Source organism: Pantherophis guttatus, chromosome 9 (genome assembly GCF_059756535.1).
Source record: "Pantherophis guttatus breed Tessera chromosome 9, ASM5975653v1, whole genome shotgun sequence".
In the NCBI taxonomy this organism is placed as follows: domain Eukaryota; kingdom Metazoa; phylum Chordata; class Lepidosauria; order Squamata; family Colubridae; genus Pantherophis; species Pantherophis guttatus.
Genome location: NC_142071.1, coordinates 17,592,548 through 17,607,870, shown reverse-complemented (window position 1 = coordinate 17,607,870; position 15,323 = coordinate 17,592,548). Strand labels below are relative to the sequence as shown.

The 15,323-nt window shown below is 42.3% G+C and overlaps 1 protein-coding gene across 5 annotated transcripts in view; it reads right to left on the bottom strand.

Moving 5' to 3' along the window:
- The window catches only part of ROBO4 (roundabout guidance receptor 4), a 78,586-nt gene that overhangs the window by 4,118 nt on the left and 59,145 nt on the right, over window positions 1-15,323 (bottom strand). For 3 of the 5 annotated variants that reach the window (XM_034421881.3, XM_087875841.1, XM_034421884.3), the window contains exons 17-18: window positions 10,858-11,097; window positions 1,653-2,059 (exon numbers count right to left, since the gene is read on the bottom strand). In XM_034421881.3, coding sequence (XP_034277772.1) covers window positions 1,653-2,059; window positions 10,858-11,097 — 647 coding nt within the window. The remainder of the gene's footprint in view (window positions 1-1,652; window positions 2,060-10,857; window positions 11,098-15,323) is intronic. The other 2 variants (XM_034421885.2, XM_087875842.1) reach the window with 1 other exon arrangement.

Below are 15,323 nucleotides of genomic sequence, written 5' to 3'. Positions count from 1 at the left end.
AGCAGAGAATTACTGCAGTGATAAATCAAGTTCTGCTTTCCTGGCTACCTACATTATTATCAGGAACAGAGATTGAATGGAAGTGCTCAAACCTGAATAGAAGATACCATATAAATCAAACATTCTGTTTTTTCTAGAGCACACACACAAAACCCTGAAATTCAGTGTCTGAATTTCACTGCCCCAGAGACCATCCTTCAGGAGGTCAAGGGAGCATGCTGATTCTGCTCCTACACTTGCAGGATTTTTCAACTCACAGGGGGGGGGGGAGGCCCTGGTTTCACCTGCCAACATCTTGGCCACCAAGTTAACTAACAATGAATGGTGTTGCAACAACTGGTAAGGATGTCAATGTTATTGAACTGAAGCAAACTAAAGTGCATTGGAATGTTTTACTTCTCCACAAGTTGCAAATCTTCAGCTTTTATAGCACAAGAAAAATCATTTGCCTTGCTATATCTGTTCATAATCCAGCCTCAATGATTCATGCTGAGCAGGAAAACAGAACACTTGTTTTCAACTGGGTTCCTTTATCCTAATATTGTTGTGCCTGACAGGTAATGATTCTTCAGAGTTTCAGGCAGGAGATTTTTCTCAGATCCCTCTGGATGCAAAGTAAGTGCCCTCCTATGAAGCTTTTCTCCAATTCTTCATTCTGCTCTTGTTTTCTAGTACTTTTAACTTCTTTGGGGGGGGGGATAAATGAATGCCATGCAGAAAACGTCCGAAAATGTTTTCTACTGGTTCTCATCCATTAGATGAAAATGAGCTTGCTTTTGACATTTCTTTCAAAGGAAAAGAGAATGTCAGTGAATTTCTTATGACTAGAATTTGTTATTCTCACGCTTAGTAATGAAATGGACTAGAAATGAAACCTGGTTTTCAATGGTCAATTTACCACCCTGGTTTTCCATACCTTCATTTTAAAAAATGAAAAAAAAAAAAAACCCAACCATTATTATTAATGGTCTCTTCCTAGAGTTTTTTTTTTGGGGGGGGGGTTGCAGATTTTTTTTCTTTGTTTTAGATATAGGGAACCTCAGAGTCTTGGAGGATGGTTAATAGCAAAGCGCCCTAGAGAAGCATTCTCCCCCATCTCCAACAATAATGTCAGTTTACAAATGTCACCAAGAGAAGTAGAAACGTCATTCTTAAACCTACTGGGATTAAAATAGGAAACAGAAGTTTGTTTCTCAGGCACACAATGTTAGGATAATATTAGTGTAAAATTAAAAGCTAAATTAGCCTGGGTTCAAATCCCAGAAGGGTATTGCTAACTGATGAGAGCTAAATAGCTTGAAATAGATCTATAATAGTTTCCCTTTATTTCTTTGTCAGTAAATATAAATTCAACACAAAAATAGTTTGTCGCAAAAGCGACTGCCTGCGAAGGCCCCCGGATCGAGACTGAAAGGCAAAAGTAGAAGCAGTATGCTCCATCCCATATTTGGGTAGACCAGATTGCCCAGATGGACTGGAACTAGAACTGTGCTGGAATCCCAGATGATCAAAGAGGCTTTCTCCATAGACTCATTGTCTTTGCAGTGAAAGGAAAGTATATTTCTCTTGTCCTTTAATGGAGCACAGATAACATCCAAACATAGTTTGGGGTTCCATCCAATGTGATGAAGGGAAGGGCCACATGCCATTACCTGTCAAAGGCCTGTCAACTTCCTTCTTTGTCAGGCCAAAGCAGAAACTGTCCACTGCCACTGCCAGGGCTTGAGCAAAGTTGGCATCCAATAGAAAGGAACCATCTGAAGAGCTGACCAGGCTGCAGCGAGTGCTGGGGCCATTGTCCTCTGAAACAGATCCCCAGCCATTCACCAGGGAGCCTCCCAGGGAGGCCTCGTCTTCACTCAGGCTGGACGATGGGGTTTGGCAGGAACTGTGGAAGAATTTGGTGGATGAACAGGGACCTTCCACCATGTTGGGATCCTCATCTTCATCCAACACATCGTGTTCCAGCAGCTCAATGGCCAGAGGACCATAGATATAGCCATAGCTATGGGATGGAAAGAGGATGTGGGAAGTGGTTGAGTCACTGTCATCTGGCTCCCTTGAAAGAGAAAGGGGACCGTGCTGGTGTTAGAACCTGAATAATAATGATAATAGCAGCAACAGCAGCAATAGCAATGGCACTTAGACTTATATACTGCTTCATAGTGCTTTACAGCCCTCTCTAAACAGTTTACAGAGTCAGCACATTGCCCCCAACAATCTGGGTCCTCATTTTACTGACCTCAGAAGAATGGAAGGCTGAGTCAACCTTGAGCAGGTCAGAATCAAACTCCTGTCAGTGAGCAGTGAGTTAGCCTGTGTTCCAACCACTACAACAACTGCAATAGCAAATGAACAAAACAAAATCCCAAAATAACTGGAGAGCCTCTTGAACACCGTCAGTGACATTGACAAAATCACCATCAGTCAATTACAAAAGACAGCTTTACTTATAACAGCTTACATCCTGCCACAATACCTTTGAACACCAATATCAAACAGCAACATTTCGCTATCGTGGGTCCTTGGGGAGGACTCGATAGGTAGATAAAAATGCCAAATCCAGTCTAAACATCTGGCTGACTGTGCAACAAACCGTAATAGCAACAGCTATAACAGCTGCAGTAGTGAATGAACAAAATTAGGACAAAGAGTTCAGCATCCGATGAGCAAAGGCACTAAATATGTTTTGGCATTGATTACAGTTTCTAAAAATGGCAAATGGATGGTGATTGGGCCTGCAGCGAATGGTGAGAGGGGAATTGCTAATTTTCATCCTTGGAGCAACCTGAGCTCAAGCTTCAATCATTCAGTTTTTAATCCAGTCATAAACCAGCAAATAAAAGAAAAAAATTGCAATTAATTAGGGTCAAAAGAAAAAAAAACATGCACTGTATTTTAATACCACTGCATCAAGATTAACATAACATAACATAACATAACATAACATAACATAACATAACATAACATAACATAACATAACATAACATAACATAACATAACATAACACAAAATAAATAAAAATGCATCTTGTGAATGCATCAGAAAAACAAAAGTTTCCCACTATTCAGTCAGAACCGAAGAAGCTTCTTGGATGAGAAGTGAAATGTTTTCAAGGAAAAAACCAGGAAAGTCCAGTTGCCTTTTGGAAAAAGCACCTTTGGGACAACCATAACCTGGATGATTGAGAATCCACATAGACATTTTCAAAGGAGGGTAGCCAAATTAGAGGACAGATTTCAGCCTGGAAATATTATAGTAGTGTCCATCCATGGTAGTCATCACCAGAGAAAGAGGACTTCTCTATTGTTCCTCTTTCGTGCAGCTTTTCCACCACCAATTCTGATGCTGTCAATCAAAAGGATCTCTCTCTCTTTCCCTCTCCCTCTCCCTCTCCCTCTTTCTCTCTCTCTCTCATACACACACACACACACACACACACACACAGTTTCAGATAGGGTAAGGGGTGCAGTAGTGAAGGGAACCAGATAGAGCCATCTCTTCCTTCCCACTTCATTGCTGGAGGTCTTCAGTCAGTGGTGAAGAAGGAACACATATCACTCCATGTGATGGGTTGTTTGGATTCATTCTGTCATAACTCCACGGATTAAACAGCAGAAAATAAAAGAAAATCAGTTGTGCGTCTGTCTCCCATGCAAACCCAGATGAACTGAATGGATGAGGGATATGTGTGTGTGTTGCTTATCTACAAAAATGGAATGAAACAAGCAACAGCACATTACAGTGCTGACAAACAGCCTTAAGGGTTACCTGCTATCTCTATTCCTATTATTTATTCTATCCATACCAAGACTTTCCACCAACATACACTGCTCAAAACTCATGCCATTAAAAAACTGTTTTCCTGCCAAAACACTTCATGGATAAAATCTTTTTTTCCCTTAAAAACTATACCCTTTTTGCTATGGATCCTGGGAGCAAACCCTCCCGAGTAATGCTCTCCTTAAAAGCCTTATTGGAAAAATAATAAATAGCAATAGCACTTAGACTTATATACTGCTTCACAGTGCTTTACAGCCCTCTCTAAGCAGTTTACAGAGTCAGCCTATTGCCCCCAACAATCTGGGTCCTCATTTTACCCACCTTGGAAGGATAGAAGGCTGAGTCAATTTTGAGCCTGGTGAGATTTGAACTGCCAAATTGCAGGCAGCCGGCACTCAGCAGAAGTAGCCTGCAGTACTGCACTCTAACCACTGTGCCACCGTGGCTCATAATGGGTTTTTATTATATTGTCTGCTTAGCTATCTTCATTTTCTTGTTGGTTTCTGTAGTCAATTCTGCCCAATAAATAACTGGTAGGCTGAGAAGAAATTGAACCTTTCTACTAAGCATGCATTACCTCATAAGCCAGTGTCTCTTAACTGGAAAATATGTGGACTTCAGCTCCCAGAATTCCCCAGCCAGCTGACTGGGGAATTCTGGGAATTGAAATCCATGCATCTTCTAGTTAGCAAGGTTGGAAAACATTGTCTTAAGCAAATGCAAATAGTCCCGTGGTAGAGACTGGCCACAGACCTCAGTAGAAATAACGTTGTTGTTTTCTGAAGAAAGGAGAAATGTAGGTGAAACTGCTGGCTCAGCTACAGAGACCCAGAAAGGAAAACCAATATCATAGAGGGCTGTTTTGGCTAGCAATTGTGTGAGTCTTCATGTCTGGATTCCTCATCAGCTCGGTTAAAATACAAGGTCACTGAAGATGTTAAATTAACAAGATGGATGCCACTTAAACAAGGACATGTTGTTCTTCACTTCATTTCTTTATTTAGAAAATGTACGGGGCGCCCTTCTTAAATAAATAACTCTGGGAGGCTGGCCATCAAGACAGAAGGGAAAAAAAACCCAGTATGATAAAACTCTATAGAACAAAACAAAAAATGTAATTAAAAGGATGAGCAACATACAACAAAGGCCTTGCATAACCAGTTAACAAGATAAGAACATACATATTATGTTCCACTAACTTTCTGACCCTAATTCCTGGGATAATCCATAGTTGAATACTTTGAATATTCCTCTCATTGGAAAAGACCCTGATGTTGGGAAAGATTGAAGGCAAAAGGAGAAAGGGAGGATGAGGATGAGATGATAAAATGATTAGATAGTGCCATGATTAGATAGCATCATCAACGCAATGAACATAAACTTTGGCAAACTACAGGAGACAGTGGAGGATGGGGGGACGATCCATGGGGTCACAAAGAGCCAGACATGACTTAGTGACTGAACAACAACAGTATTTCTATACTTCAGTCTAATTCACTGCATAATCATCTTGCCGTTCTGGTGAGAAGACCTTGCCGCTCATAATACTCCACTTATGGAGCTAGGAAAGGAAGTTTTACAGAGTTTTACCTTTCTTTGACAGGTAAGTTCACTTTAAACATGATAGAGGAATCCATCCACAGATGGGGGACCTTTGCTAAAGAAGAACCTCCTGGATATTTGCCCCCCCAAATTCTACCTAGAAAGAAAGAGCTCATGGCCCTTTTCATTCTGACCTAGCAGGTCTTCAGCTTCTAGATGCCAGACAGGTCTGTCTTAACGCATGGGCTTGATGGGCACTTGCCTGTGGGCCCTACAAGCATAGGGGCCCCATACTAATCTGTGTATGTTAACCCTTCAATGCACCTTGTATCACATAAATACAGCAACTGTATGGCTTACTGAATGTTATTGTGTTTTTCAAGCCTCGTGTATTGTTCATTTATTATGTTGATTAGTTGTTGCTGCACAACATGTTTTTAATGTTTCAGTATCGATTTTGTTGGAAGTGCCAATAAAATAAATATATGTTTAATTTTATCAAGCATTTACATTTTTATTTCTGTGAGTAGTTGTCGTAGGGCCCCAGTACCCTGCTTTGCCCGGGGCCCATAATGCTGTTAAGATGGCCCTGATGCCAGATCTAACAAAAATCCCTCAAAATCCAAGTTAAAAGTTTTAAACGTTGTTGGATGTTTCACTTATCCAGGGAGGCATTTGCATGGCAACCAAATCCACTCCTTCCCCTGCCTTACTAATCTATAGGGCACAATATATGTGTGAATAACCGTTTGATGTTTTTTTCACCACTCCATAACCTCAGCTCAGATCTAAGGGATGGGAAACATTTTGCCACCAGCCCTGAATGCAATGGCTTCCAGATCAAACACTGCATTAAACCCACATCCTGCCCAAAAGTTTTCAGAAATAGCAGTCTAGCATTAAAAGAGCAAATGCTCCAGAAAGCCCACCTCAGAGGTGAGAAAAACCACAAGGGCTTCTAAGACTGGGCCTATCCTCGTGAACACAAAGGGGCAAACAAGATGGTGCAGGCTTGTTTAATTTGCCTGGGTTGTGTCTCAGTACTTGGCCATGTGGAATTCTTCAAGACTTACGGTGAGTGACCAAACCACAGTTTTTTTGCAACTCATTCAAAAAATGTTTGGAATAAGAAGAATGTGTTAAAATAAAATATCAGCTTTCTTATCCAGCAGTTGTATTTTGGAGACTCTAGATCAGAGGTGTCACTCAAGGCCCATGGGCCACATCCAGCCCACAGGGTGCTTAGATGTGGCCTGCAGGGTCGCCAAGGAAACAATGAAGGTCTGGCCCGCGATGCCTCTGACAGCAAAAAGGGAGCTCAGAAAGGCTGTGTGCAGCCCTCACAAGCTCTATTTTCAGCTACAATGGCCTCCTGAAGTGCTCTGGCAGCAAAAATGGAGCTCAGGGGCCTCCATTTTCACTGGCAGAGGGCTGCAGGAGGCCATCACGGCCAAAAACAGAGCTCGGGAGCCTGTTTTTAGTGGCAGAGCGCTTGGGCCACAGGCACCTCCGACACCAGTGACATCAAGCTGGATACACACCCCTGGCCACCCACCCCCACCCCACCCCCGCAGGTCAAACACAACCCTGATGCGGCCCTCGATGAACTTGAGTTTGACACCCCTGAACTAGATTATAATGTAGTAAGGTAATTTAAGGTAAAAAGAGTTCTGAGAATGGTTGATCAAGTACCCCTCTTTTTTGTAAGTGCTCTGGAACTTCTATTCCAAATGGATTGTACACATGTAGAAAGAACAGTTAGTACAAGAACTCTAACCAACTCTGGCTTCATAATTGTTTGGATTTCAGAACTGTGTTATTTCTAAATCCAGTTCTGCCTACTTACATGGATGCTTTCAGATGGTGGTATCTGCTTCACCTTGTACATTCATAAGCAGTCAGATGAGTCCAAAGATTATCTCTGAAGTTTCCATCATCCATGAGAAATTAATTAAAGCAGCCCATTTCCTAAAACTGTTTAGAAGGAATGTAAAACTCCATGGCAGTGTTTCTGAACCATGGCAACTTCAAATTTAGAGACCTTCAAATTTCTAGGTTCTATCATATCTCATGATCTAAAATGGACACCCAATGTCAAAAACGTGATCAAAAAAGCACAACAAAGAATGTTCTTTCTGTGCCAACTCAGAAAGCTCAAACTGCCCAAAGAGCTGCTGATCCAGTTCTACAGAGGAATTATTGAGTCTGTCATCTGCACTTCTATAACTGTCTGGTTTGGTTCTGCAACCCAACAAGACAGAGACAGACTTCAGAGGATAATTAGAACTGCAGAAAAAACAATTACTATCAACCTGCCTTCCATGGAGGACCTGTATACTGCATGACTCAAAAAGAAGGCTGTGAAAATATTTACAGACCCCTCGCATCCTGGACATAAACTGTTTCAACTCCTACCCAACTAGACACAAGAACAGTTTTTCCCAAACGCCATCACTCTGCTAAACAAATAATTCCCTCAACACTGTCAAACTAGTTACTAAGTCTGCATTACCATTAATCTTCTCATCGTTCCTATCACCCATCTCCTCCCACTTATGACTGTATGACTGTAACCTTGTTGCTAGTATCCTTAAGATTTATATTGACTGTTTCCCTATGACTAGCTTTAAGTGTTGTACCTTATAATTTTTGATGAATGTATCTTTTCTTTTAGGGAGTCTGAGAGTGTATGCACCAAGACAAATTCCTTGTGTGTCCAATCACTCTTGGCCAATAAAGAATTCTATTCTATTCTATTCTAACTTGAAGAGGTGTGGACTTCAAGTCCCAGCATGCTTTGGCTGGGGAATTCTGGCAGTTGAAGTCCACACTTCTTAACATTGCCAAGATTGAAAAACACTGTTCTATGGATAGGAGATGGAGTGGGAGGTCACAAAGACAATAACTAACAGTAAGTCTTCTAGTAACTGTAGTTCTGTTAACCAAAATGTGTGTTTTGCAATAAAGTTAAGTTAGGCATCTGCATAGCTTTTGAATGCTTAGGCTACAAATACTTTTTTTTTCCTCACAGAAATCACTTAGTTTCTCCCTGCCGAAGGTAGAGTTTTACATTTGTCAAAACTAAAATAACCCTGCCACTTCAGTCACAAAGGAAGTATACTAGTACATTTTTCAGTGCCTGAAGAGGAGATGTGGCTTGGAACTGGAAGGTGATGTCACTGGCACCCAGAACCGGTGGAAGGTTGTTAAACATTGCTGAAAACATTGAGTTGGCTGCCGGTTAGCCCGCCTAGTCTTTAAGAAGAGCTGTAATTATCTCAGTGGAGTCACTGTGCTTCCCATAAAATCTGCTACTTCATGTCCCAGCCCCAGTTACCAAAGTGTAAGGAGTCAGCCTTATGGGACAAGCTGTCCTCAAACCACCAAAGCAGCAGTTAATGGGATATTTGTTTTAGCAGTTGGCAGGCTGAAGCTGGAGCTTTATGTGCAGTTTCCTTAAGTCCAGGTCTTTGTATCTCCATTGAATCTTGCCTGTCTACAAGACAAAATCCCAAAAGTGTTTTTTCAAAAGGCAATTGGACTTTGTTTTTGCTTGAAAACATTTCACTTCTCATCCAAGAAGCTTCTTCAGTTCTGACTGAATAGTGAAGAATGGAAGGATTTATATCCCTTGCAGTAATCTGGTCATTGGCACTCTTTCTGAGAGTCCTTGAAGGTTTATTTGTGTCCTCAGGAATAGTGCCCTGAATAGTGCAAATGGGCGTGGAACCTTCTTGGAACTGCTAAAAGGACTGTGTTGTAAACATTCATATTTATAGCCGTGATCTGGATGACTGAAAATCTCCATAGACATACAAGGTGAAGAGAAAGAGGCATAGAATCAGACTGGGATGTGGTCAATATTCACAGATAATCCTGAAGCCACAAGGCCAGATGCACCAGTGATCACTTCTGCATTCCTTTGTTATGAATATGGAAATGAGAGCAAAAGTGTTTTCTGCTGTACAGCTCCATTCTTTTTTACCATAACTAGTCCAAGGAAACCTCCTTGATTTGGACATGGGCAATGGATATTAAGGATTAGTGCACCTACTGTAGATCTTGAGTCAATTCATGCTCATTCCTAGGATGACTCTGGACTATTAATTTTTCTTTCAGTTTATTTGTATTTTGCAAGATTGCTGCATGAATGTTATGCTGAGCTGGATTACTGATTACAGATTAACAGTGTAGGTCATCTAGTCCAACCCCATGCCCAAGCAGACCCTACACCATTTCTAACAGATGGCAGTCCAGTCTCTTCTTGAAAGTTTCCAGTGCTGAGGTTCCCACAACTTCAATGGAAGGCAAGCTGTTCCACTGGTTGATTGTTCTCACTGTCTAAGATCCCTCTCACAAATTACTGCTATTAAGCCTGGTTTCACTCAGTCTATATGTGTACTTTTGGTTGACAGCATATCATTGATGTAGGCTGATCTCAGAAAAGTGGACCTGACCTGATATACATAGATGAGAGATCAACAAGAAATCTCAGTGTTGTAGGCCAGAATGTGCCCATAAAACCACCAGTGACGGCTAGTTCTCACATGGTCAAGAATAAACAACATGATAACCAGATCTGGTAGTTATCTGGCTATTCACAAAACAAAGAATAGATGAAAATTGTCTGTCCTAGAGTTGGTTTTAATCATGAGTAGGAGAAATGTTTATAATGGCTTCTTTACTTTTCTACAATAAATCCTTTTATTTCTTCCCATCCAGCTTACCAGGGAGAGCTTGACTCAACTGCAACTTTGTGTTGGGAATTTTAAAGAATAATCAAGTTTCAATTTTAATATTCTCATTGTTTCCAATGATCTCCTTTTTTTCCTACTATAAATACACATATTAGATGGAATCTGCATGTAGGCACGTAACTGGGAATTAAAAATAACCTTAAAATGTATAGCATGCAAAAAAAAGAGAACATATTGGACAAAATAATACATTAAAATAAATCTGCCATATGCCATCTTATGTGCACTCATTTAAAAATGAAGCTCTTGAAGCAAAAATAGGATTAGTTGAAGAGGACATGAAGGGAATACTAAATCTGAAAGATATGTCAAACTCTATGTTTCTCAACGCAATGAGGGACAGTTTATCCAAGGGGTAAACTGTTTAGGGTGTAGGACAATTCAGCATTGCCAACTTGCCGTAGCCAACTCAGTGTGGCCAACTTGCCATGGCCAACTCACTGCAGCCAAGTCACTGTGGGATAACTCACCATGGCCAACACAGGACAAGGACAGGACACTAATATCAAAGAAATGGTGGAATAGAATAATTAAAGGATACAAAAGGAGGGTCAAAATGAAAGGTGAATGAAAAAAATTAAAATATTTTAAAAATTATTTTAAATATTTAAATTGAATTGTTGAATTGGCCAGCCACAAATTCTCCTGCCGTGAGTTGGCCATGGAGAGTTGGCCATGGTGAGTTGGCTTCACAAAGTTGCCCTATTCTGGACTATTTATGCCTGTCCTCACATAAACTCTTCTTAATGAACTTTGATGTTTGGTAGATGTTTACCTTTGACAATCAGTTTCTGTGCTGAGTTCTAGGTATTCTGCCACCTCTTCTGGGGTGAGAACTGTCTCCTGGTCATCGCTGAGAGATACAGGAACTGAAGCTGAGGAAAGCTGGTTGTAAGGCAAGGTGGGGAAGGACTGGTTTTCATCCAGAGACTCTATGACCGTCTTTAGAGAATCCTTGTCCATCTGCTGGTTCATGAAGTCCTCTGGGGGATCAAGATAGCATGTACAGGAGCACCTGAGAAACAGGCAACAAGTACAGATAGTAAATGACTGGCAAATAATTTCTCTCTTTTAAAAAATGACAAAAGAACAACTCAAAATCTGAGAAAAGAGGCCATTTCTCTATGCTTTTAGCTAATTTTGTTTTGAGGAGTGTACATACACGTTTTGGTGCATGTGAGTGGGAATCGTAGGGTTTGTGGTCTTGATTTCAAAATTGGAGGGTACCAGAGAAGGCTGATCTAGCATCTTAGAGTTCAGACTCCTTCAGGTCCTCTCACTTATGAGCATCTGAGTCTTTGGGGGAAACAAAAAGGATATTGCTGACTTCAATTTTCTAATCGCAATCCTCTGGTTTCAGTACCTAAAAAACCCTTGAAGATCAATTCCCTTCCCCAGCAATTGTTGTTTGGTGGCTGCAACTGGAATGTCAGCTGCAGATTGTTAAGCACTCTCACAAAATGGCTATCAAGTGGGGAGTTGGTACACAAGAGCTCTGGTGACACAAGTGCAGTATTGCAGGCAAACTCTTCTCATAGCCTGGATCCTGGATCCTGACAGGGCTCAAGGTTACTCAGAAGGATGCTTCTGAGGTCATTAAAATGTGGACCCAGATTGTTGGAGGCAATATGCAAATAGTGCTTTGACATTGTAAACCACCCAAAGTGCTATAAAACTCTATGGAGCAGTTATATAAGCCTTAATGCTATTGCTATGGTGAACATGGCCTATTAGGAAAGACCCCATGTACCATTTATGCCTGTTGCCCCATAAACTCTTATTACTGAACTTTGAACTTTGTACCAGGAGATAGACTGGTTAGAATGTGCCTAATGCTTCTTTCCAGAAAGAAAAATCTTCGTGCCTCACTACACAACTTAATCTTCTCTTTTTTGTTAGACAAGTAGAGAGATTTGCAGATAAATCCCTGGGTAGACTATCATTTCCACCATTTTTGCTTTCTATACATCCAGCAAGGGGACCAAGAACATTCTTGGAAATGAGGGCAATGTTTCAGGCTAGCAAGTAAGGAACCTGGGAGGCCCAAGAGAGATGCTGCTGGCATCCAAGAGTTCCATTTGCCTCTCCTGATTCCATGCCATCAGAACTTAGAAATGTGGGGGGGGGGAATCCACCCCTTTTCTTGTTTTCAGGGGAAGCACAAGGGCTCAGTGGTTAAGATGCTTGTTTTGTCAGCTGGAAAGTCAACTGCCCAGGTTTGAGACCTGAGCACCACATGACCAGAGGTGGTATTCAGCCGGTTCGCACCAGTTTGTGCAAACCGTTGGCGGAAATTTGGCCAAGGTCGCTGAACCGGTAGCGATGGCTGGCTGGCCATGCCCTGCCCACCATGTTTGGCGCTGCCATGTTCTTCGTGCACATGCATCTCATTGCCTTGCAAGTCCAATGGGATGCGCATGTGCGAAGAACATAGCGGCGACGGCAGCAGCTTTTTCCGCAACCTCTGGTACTTTTCGGGGGCCTGTGGCCAGCCACCGCAGCTACAAAGTGGCTCTCAAAGAGGCAGCAGCTGGGAGGCTTCTTTGCCAGCTGCTGTCCAGCAGCAGCGGCTGGCTGCGGGTCACTGAAAACTCCGCTCAGCTTGCCTTCTGGACTCTGGACCAGCCGCCACAGAAGATAAGCAGCCTGATAAGTGGTGGTGGTGGGGGAGGAAGTGGGCTAGGTCCGGGGCCGCCAAAGGAGAGGAAACGGGGGCAACTGGCAAAGGGAGGGTAGGGGTAGATAGGTGGAAATTCCAAAAAAATTCCTACCTTTTCCTGTGGGCGTGGCTAGGTGGAGGGGTCATGTGAGTGGGCATAGGTATGAGTGACATCAAGTTGGCCATGCCCCCCACCTAGCCACATCCACCAAACCGGTATCAAAAAATTTTGAAACCCACCACTGCTCATGATGGGGCGAGCTCCCGTTACTTGCCCCAGATTCTGCCAACCTAGAAGTTTGAAATCATACAAATGTGAGTAGATAAATAGGTACCACTTTGATGGGAAGGTAACAGAGCTCCATGATGTCATGCTGGCCACATGATTGCAGAAATGTCTTTGGACAGCGCTGGCTCAACGGAGAATGAAACAGAGATGAGCTCTGTCCCCTAGAATCAGCAATGACTAGTGGGGTAAAATCCGCAGTGTCTCCTTTCTCCACCCCAGCAGATCAAGCTAGGTAGCAAGCCCCTGACAGTGAACCCAGCCTACCATTCTCACCTCCTTGGCCCAATTACATCTTTCTAGCAGATTTCCTGAACTGAATATCTCCCTTTTACAAGTCTGCCAGAAGCTGTGAGTGATTTCAGAACCGGAAGCATACCCATTTCCATGTCAAGAGCTGCACCATCATTTGCAAAGCTCTCCTTCAGCCTTCCTCTCTATCTCTCCCTACCCCCAAAGAGCAGGCAAAGTTAGCAACAGCCATTGTCACTTGCATGTCAGTACATTGTGCCTGTCGCTTTACACAAACCTGAAACAAGCACCTTAAAAATAGCATTCCTGTGTGAACTTCAGTTCAGTGTCCGATAAAAGCTTCCAGGTGTTGCTACTGTTATTCTCAAAGAACTGAAAATGATACTTATTCATGTATGTGTTTCATTTATATTGTTAGGAATAGATCTCAGAAGAATAGGAGCCTTGGTAGTACAGTGGTTTAATGCACCCTGTAATTAACACAGCTGCCTGCAATTTCTGCAGGTTCAAATCTTACCAGGCTCAAGGTTGACTCAGCCTTCCATCCTTTCTAAGGTAGGTTAAATGAGGACCCAGTTTGTGGGGGCAATAAGCTGACTTTGTATAAATATACAAAAGTATGAAGGCTATTGCTTAACGCATTGTAAGCCGCCCTGAGTCTCCGGAGAAGGGCGGCATATAAATCAAATAAAAAATAAAAAAATAGAATAGAATAGAATAGAATAGAATAGAATAGAATAGAATAGAATAGAATAGAATAGAATAGAATAGAATAGAATAGAATAGAATAGAATAGAATAGAATAGAATAGAATAACAGAGTTGGAAGGGACCTTGGAGGTCTTCTAGTCCAGTCCCCTGCTCAGGCAGGAAACCCTATACCAGTGATAGCTAACCTTTTCCGGACCAAGTGCCAAAAGCGCATGGGCACCCGCATGTGCCCTGCCCCTACGCATGCACACAACCCCATGCGTGCACAGCTTCTCACACACACCCTTCCCCCATGCATGCATGCGTGATCCCCTTGGTGCCCCGCCCCTCACACATGCGCATGTGGTTCCCCGGTGCCCAGCTCGCTGCATGCCCCCTGCCCTCCATGCATGTGTGGCAGAGACCTGAAGAGCTGACCGGCGGGAGGCGCACATGCACGGCGGAGCTGAACTGGGGCGACGGCTCATGTGCCCACAGAGAGGGTGCTGGGTGCCACCTCTGGCACGCGTGCATAGGTTCGCCAACACGGCCCTATACCATTTCAGACAAATGGTTGTCCAATCTTTCTTAAAAACTTTCAGTGTTGGAGCATTCACAACTTCTGGAGGCAAGTTGTTCCACTGATTAATTGCTCTAACTGTCAGGAAATTTCTCCTTAGTTGTAGCTTGGTTCTCTCCTTGGTTAGTTTTAAAGTCAACATCTTGCTAGCTCCCATAATAATGGGCAGAGATAGTGAAGATCATTCAGGCAGCACAGACACTACCAGGCTGCTGTTATTATCTAGAAGTCATCCACTTGTTCTAACAAAACAAAACAAATACACCACTTAGTTGAGCAGGCACGCTAGACAGCACAACACCCACTCAAATTTCAGCTACAGCTGCCAGCTTACATTCCAAGGGACATCACACAGATATCCACTCAACAAGACAATTCTTGGAGGAAATTAAAATGAGTCTGCTTTGTCCTTAAGACATCTCTCTCTGCTCAAGCCCATCCCTGGATATTTGTTGCTTGTCTTGAGTTTAGCAACATTATATGGATGCTTCTATTGGATTTAATGTAATGGCTTAACATGTTTTATATTTTTACTTGGTACATCAGAAAGGATTTATTCTAACCATAAGTGACTTAGAAAGATTTTTAAATCAATAAATAAAATTAAATAACTGCATTTCCTCTCTGCTAAAAAAACACTGCAGTGTCAGAAAACCAAAGGGAAATAGAGCAGAGTCATTAAGAGGCAGCAGTATGTTCCCTTCTAAACATCTTCTAGACAGTTTTAGAGAGAGAAGCAATCAAAATGGGTGGTGATATTTCAGTTCATGTACCG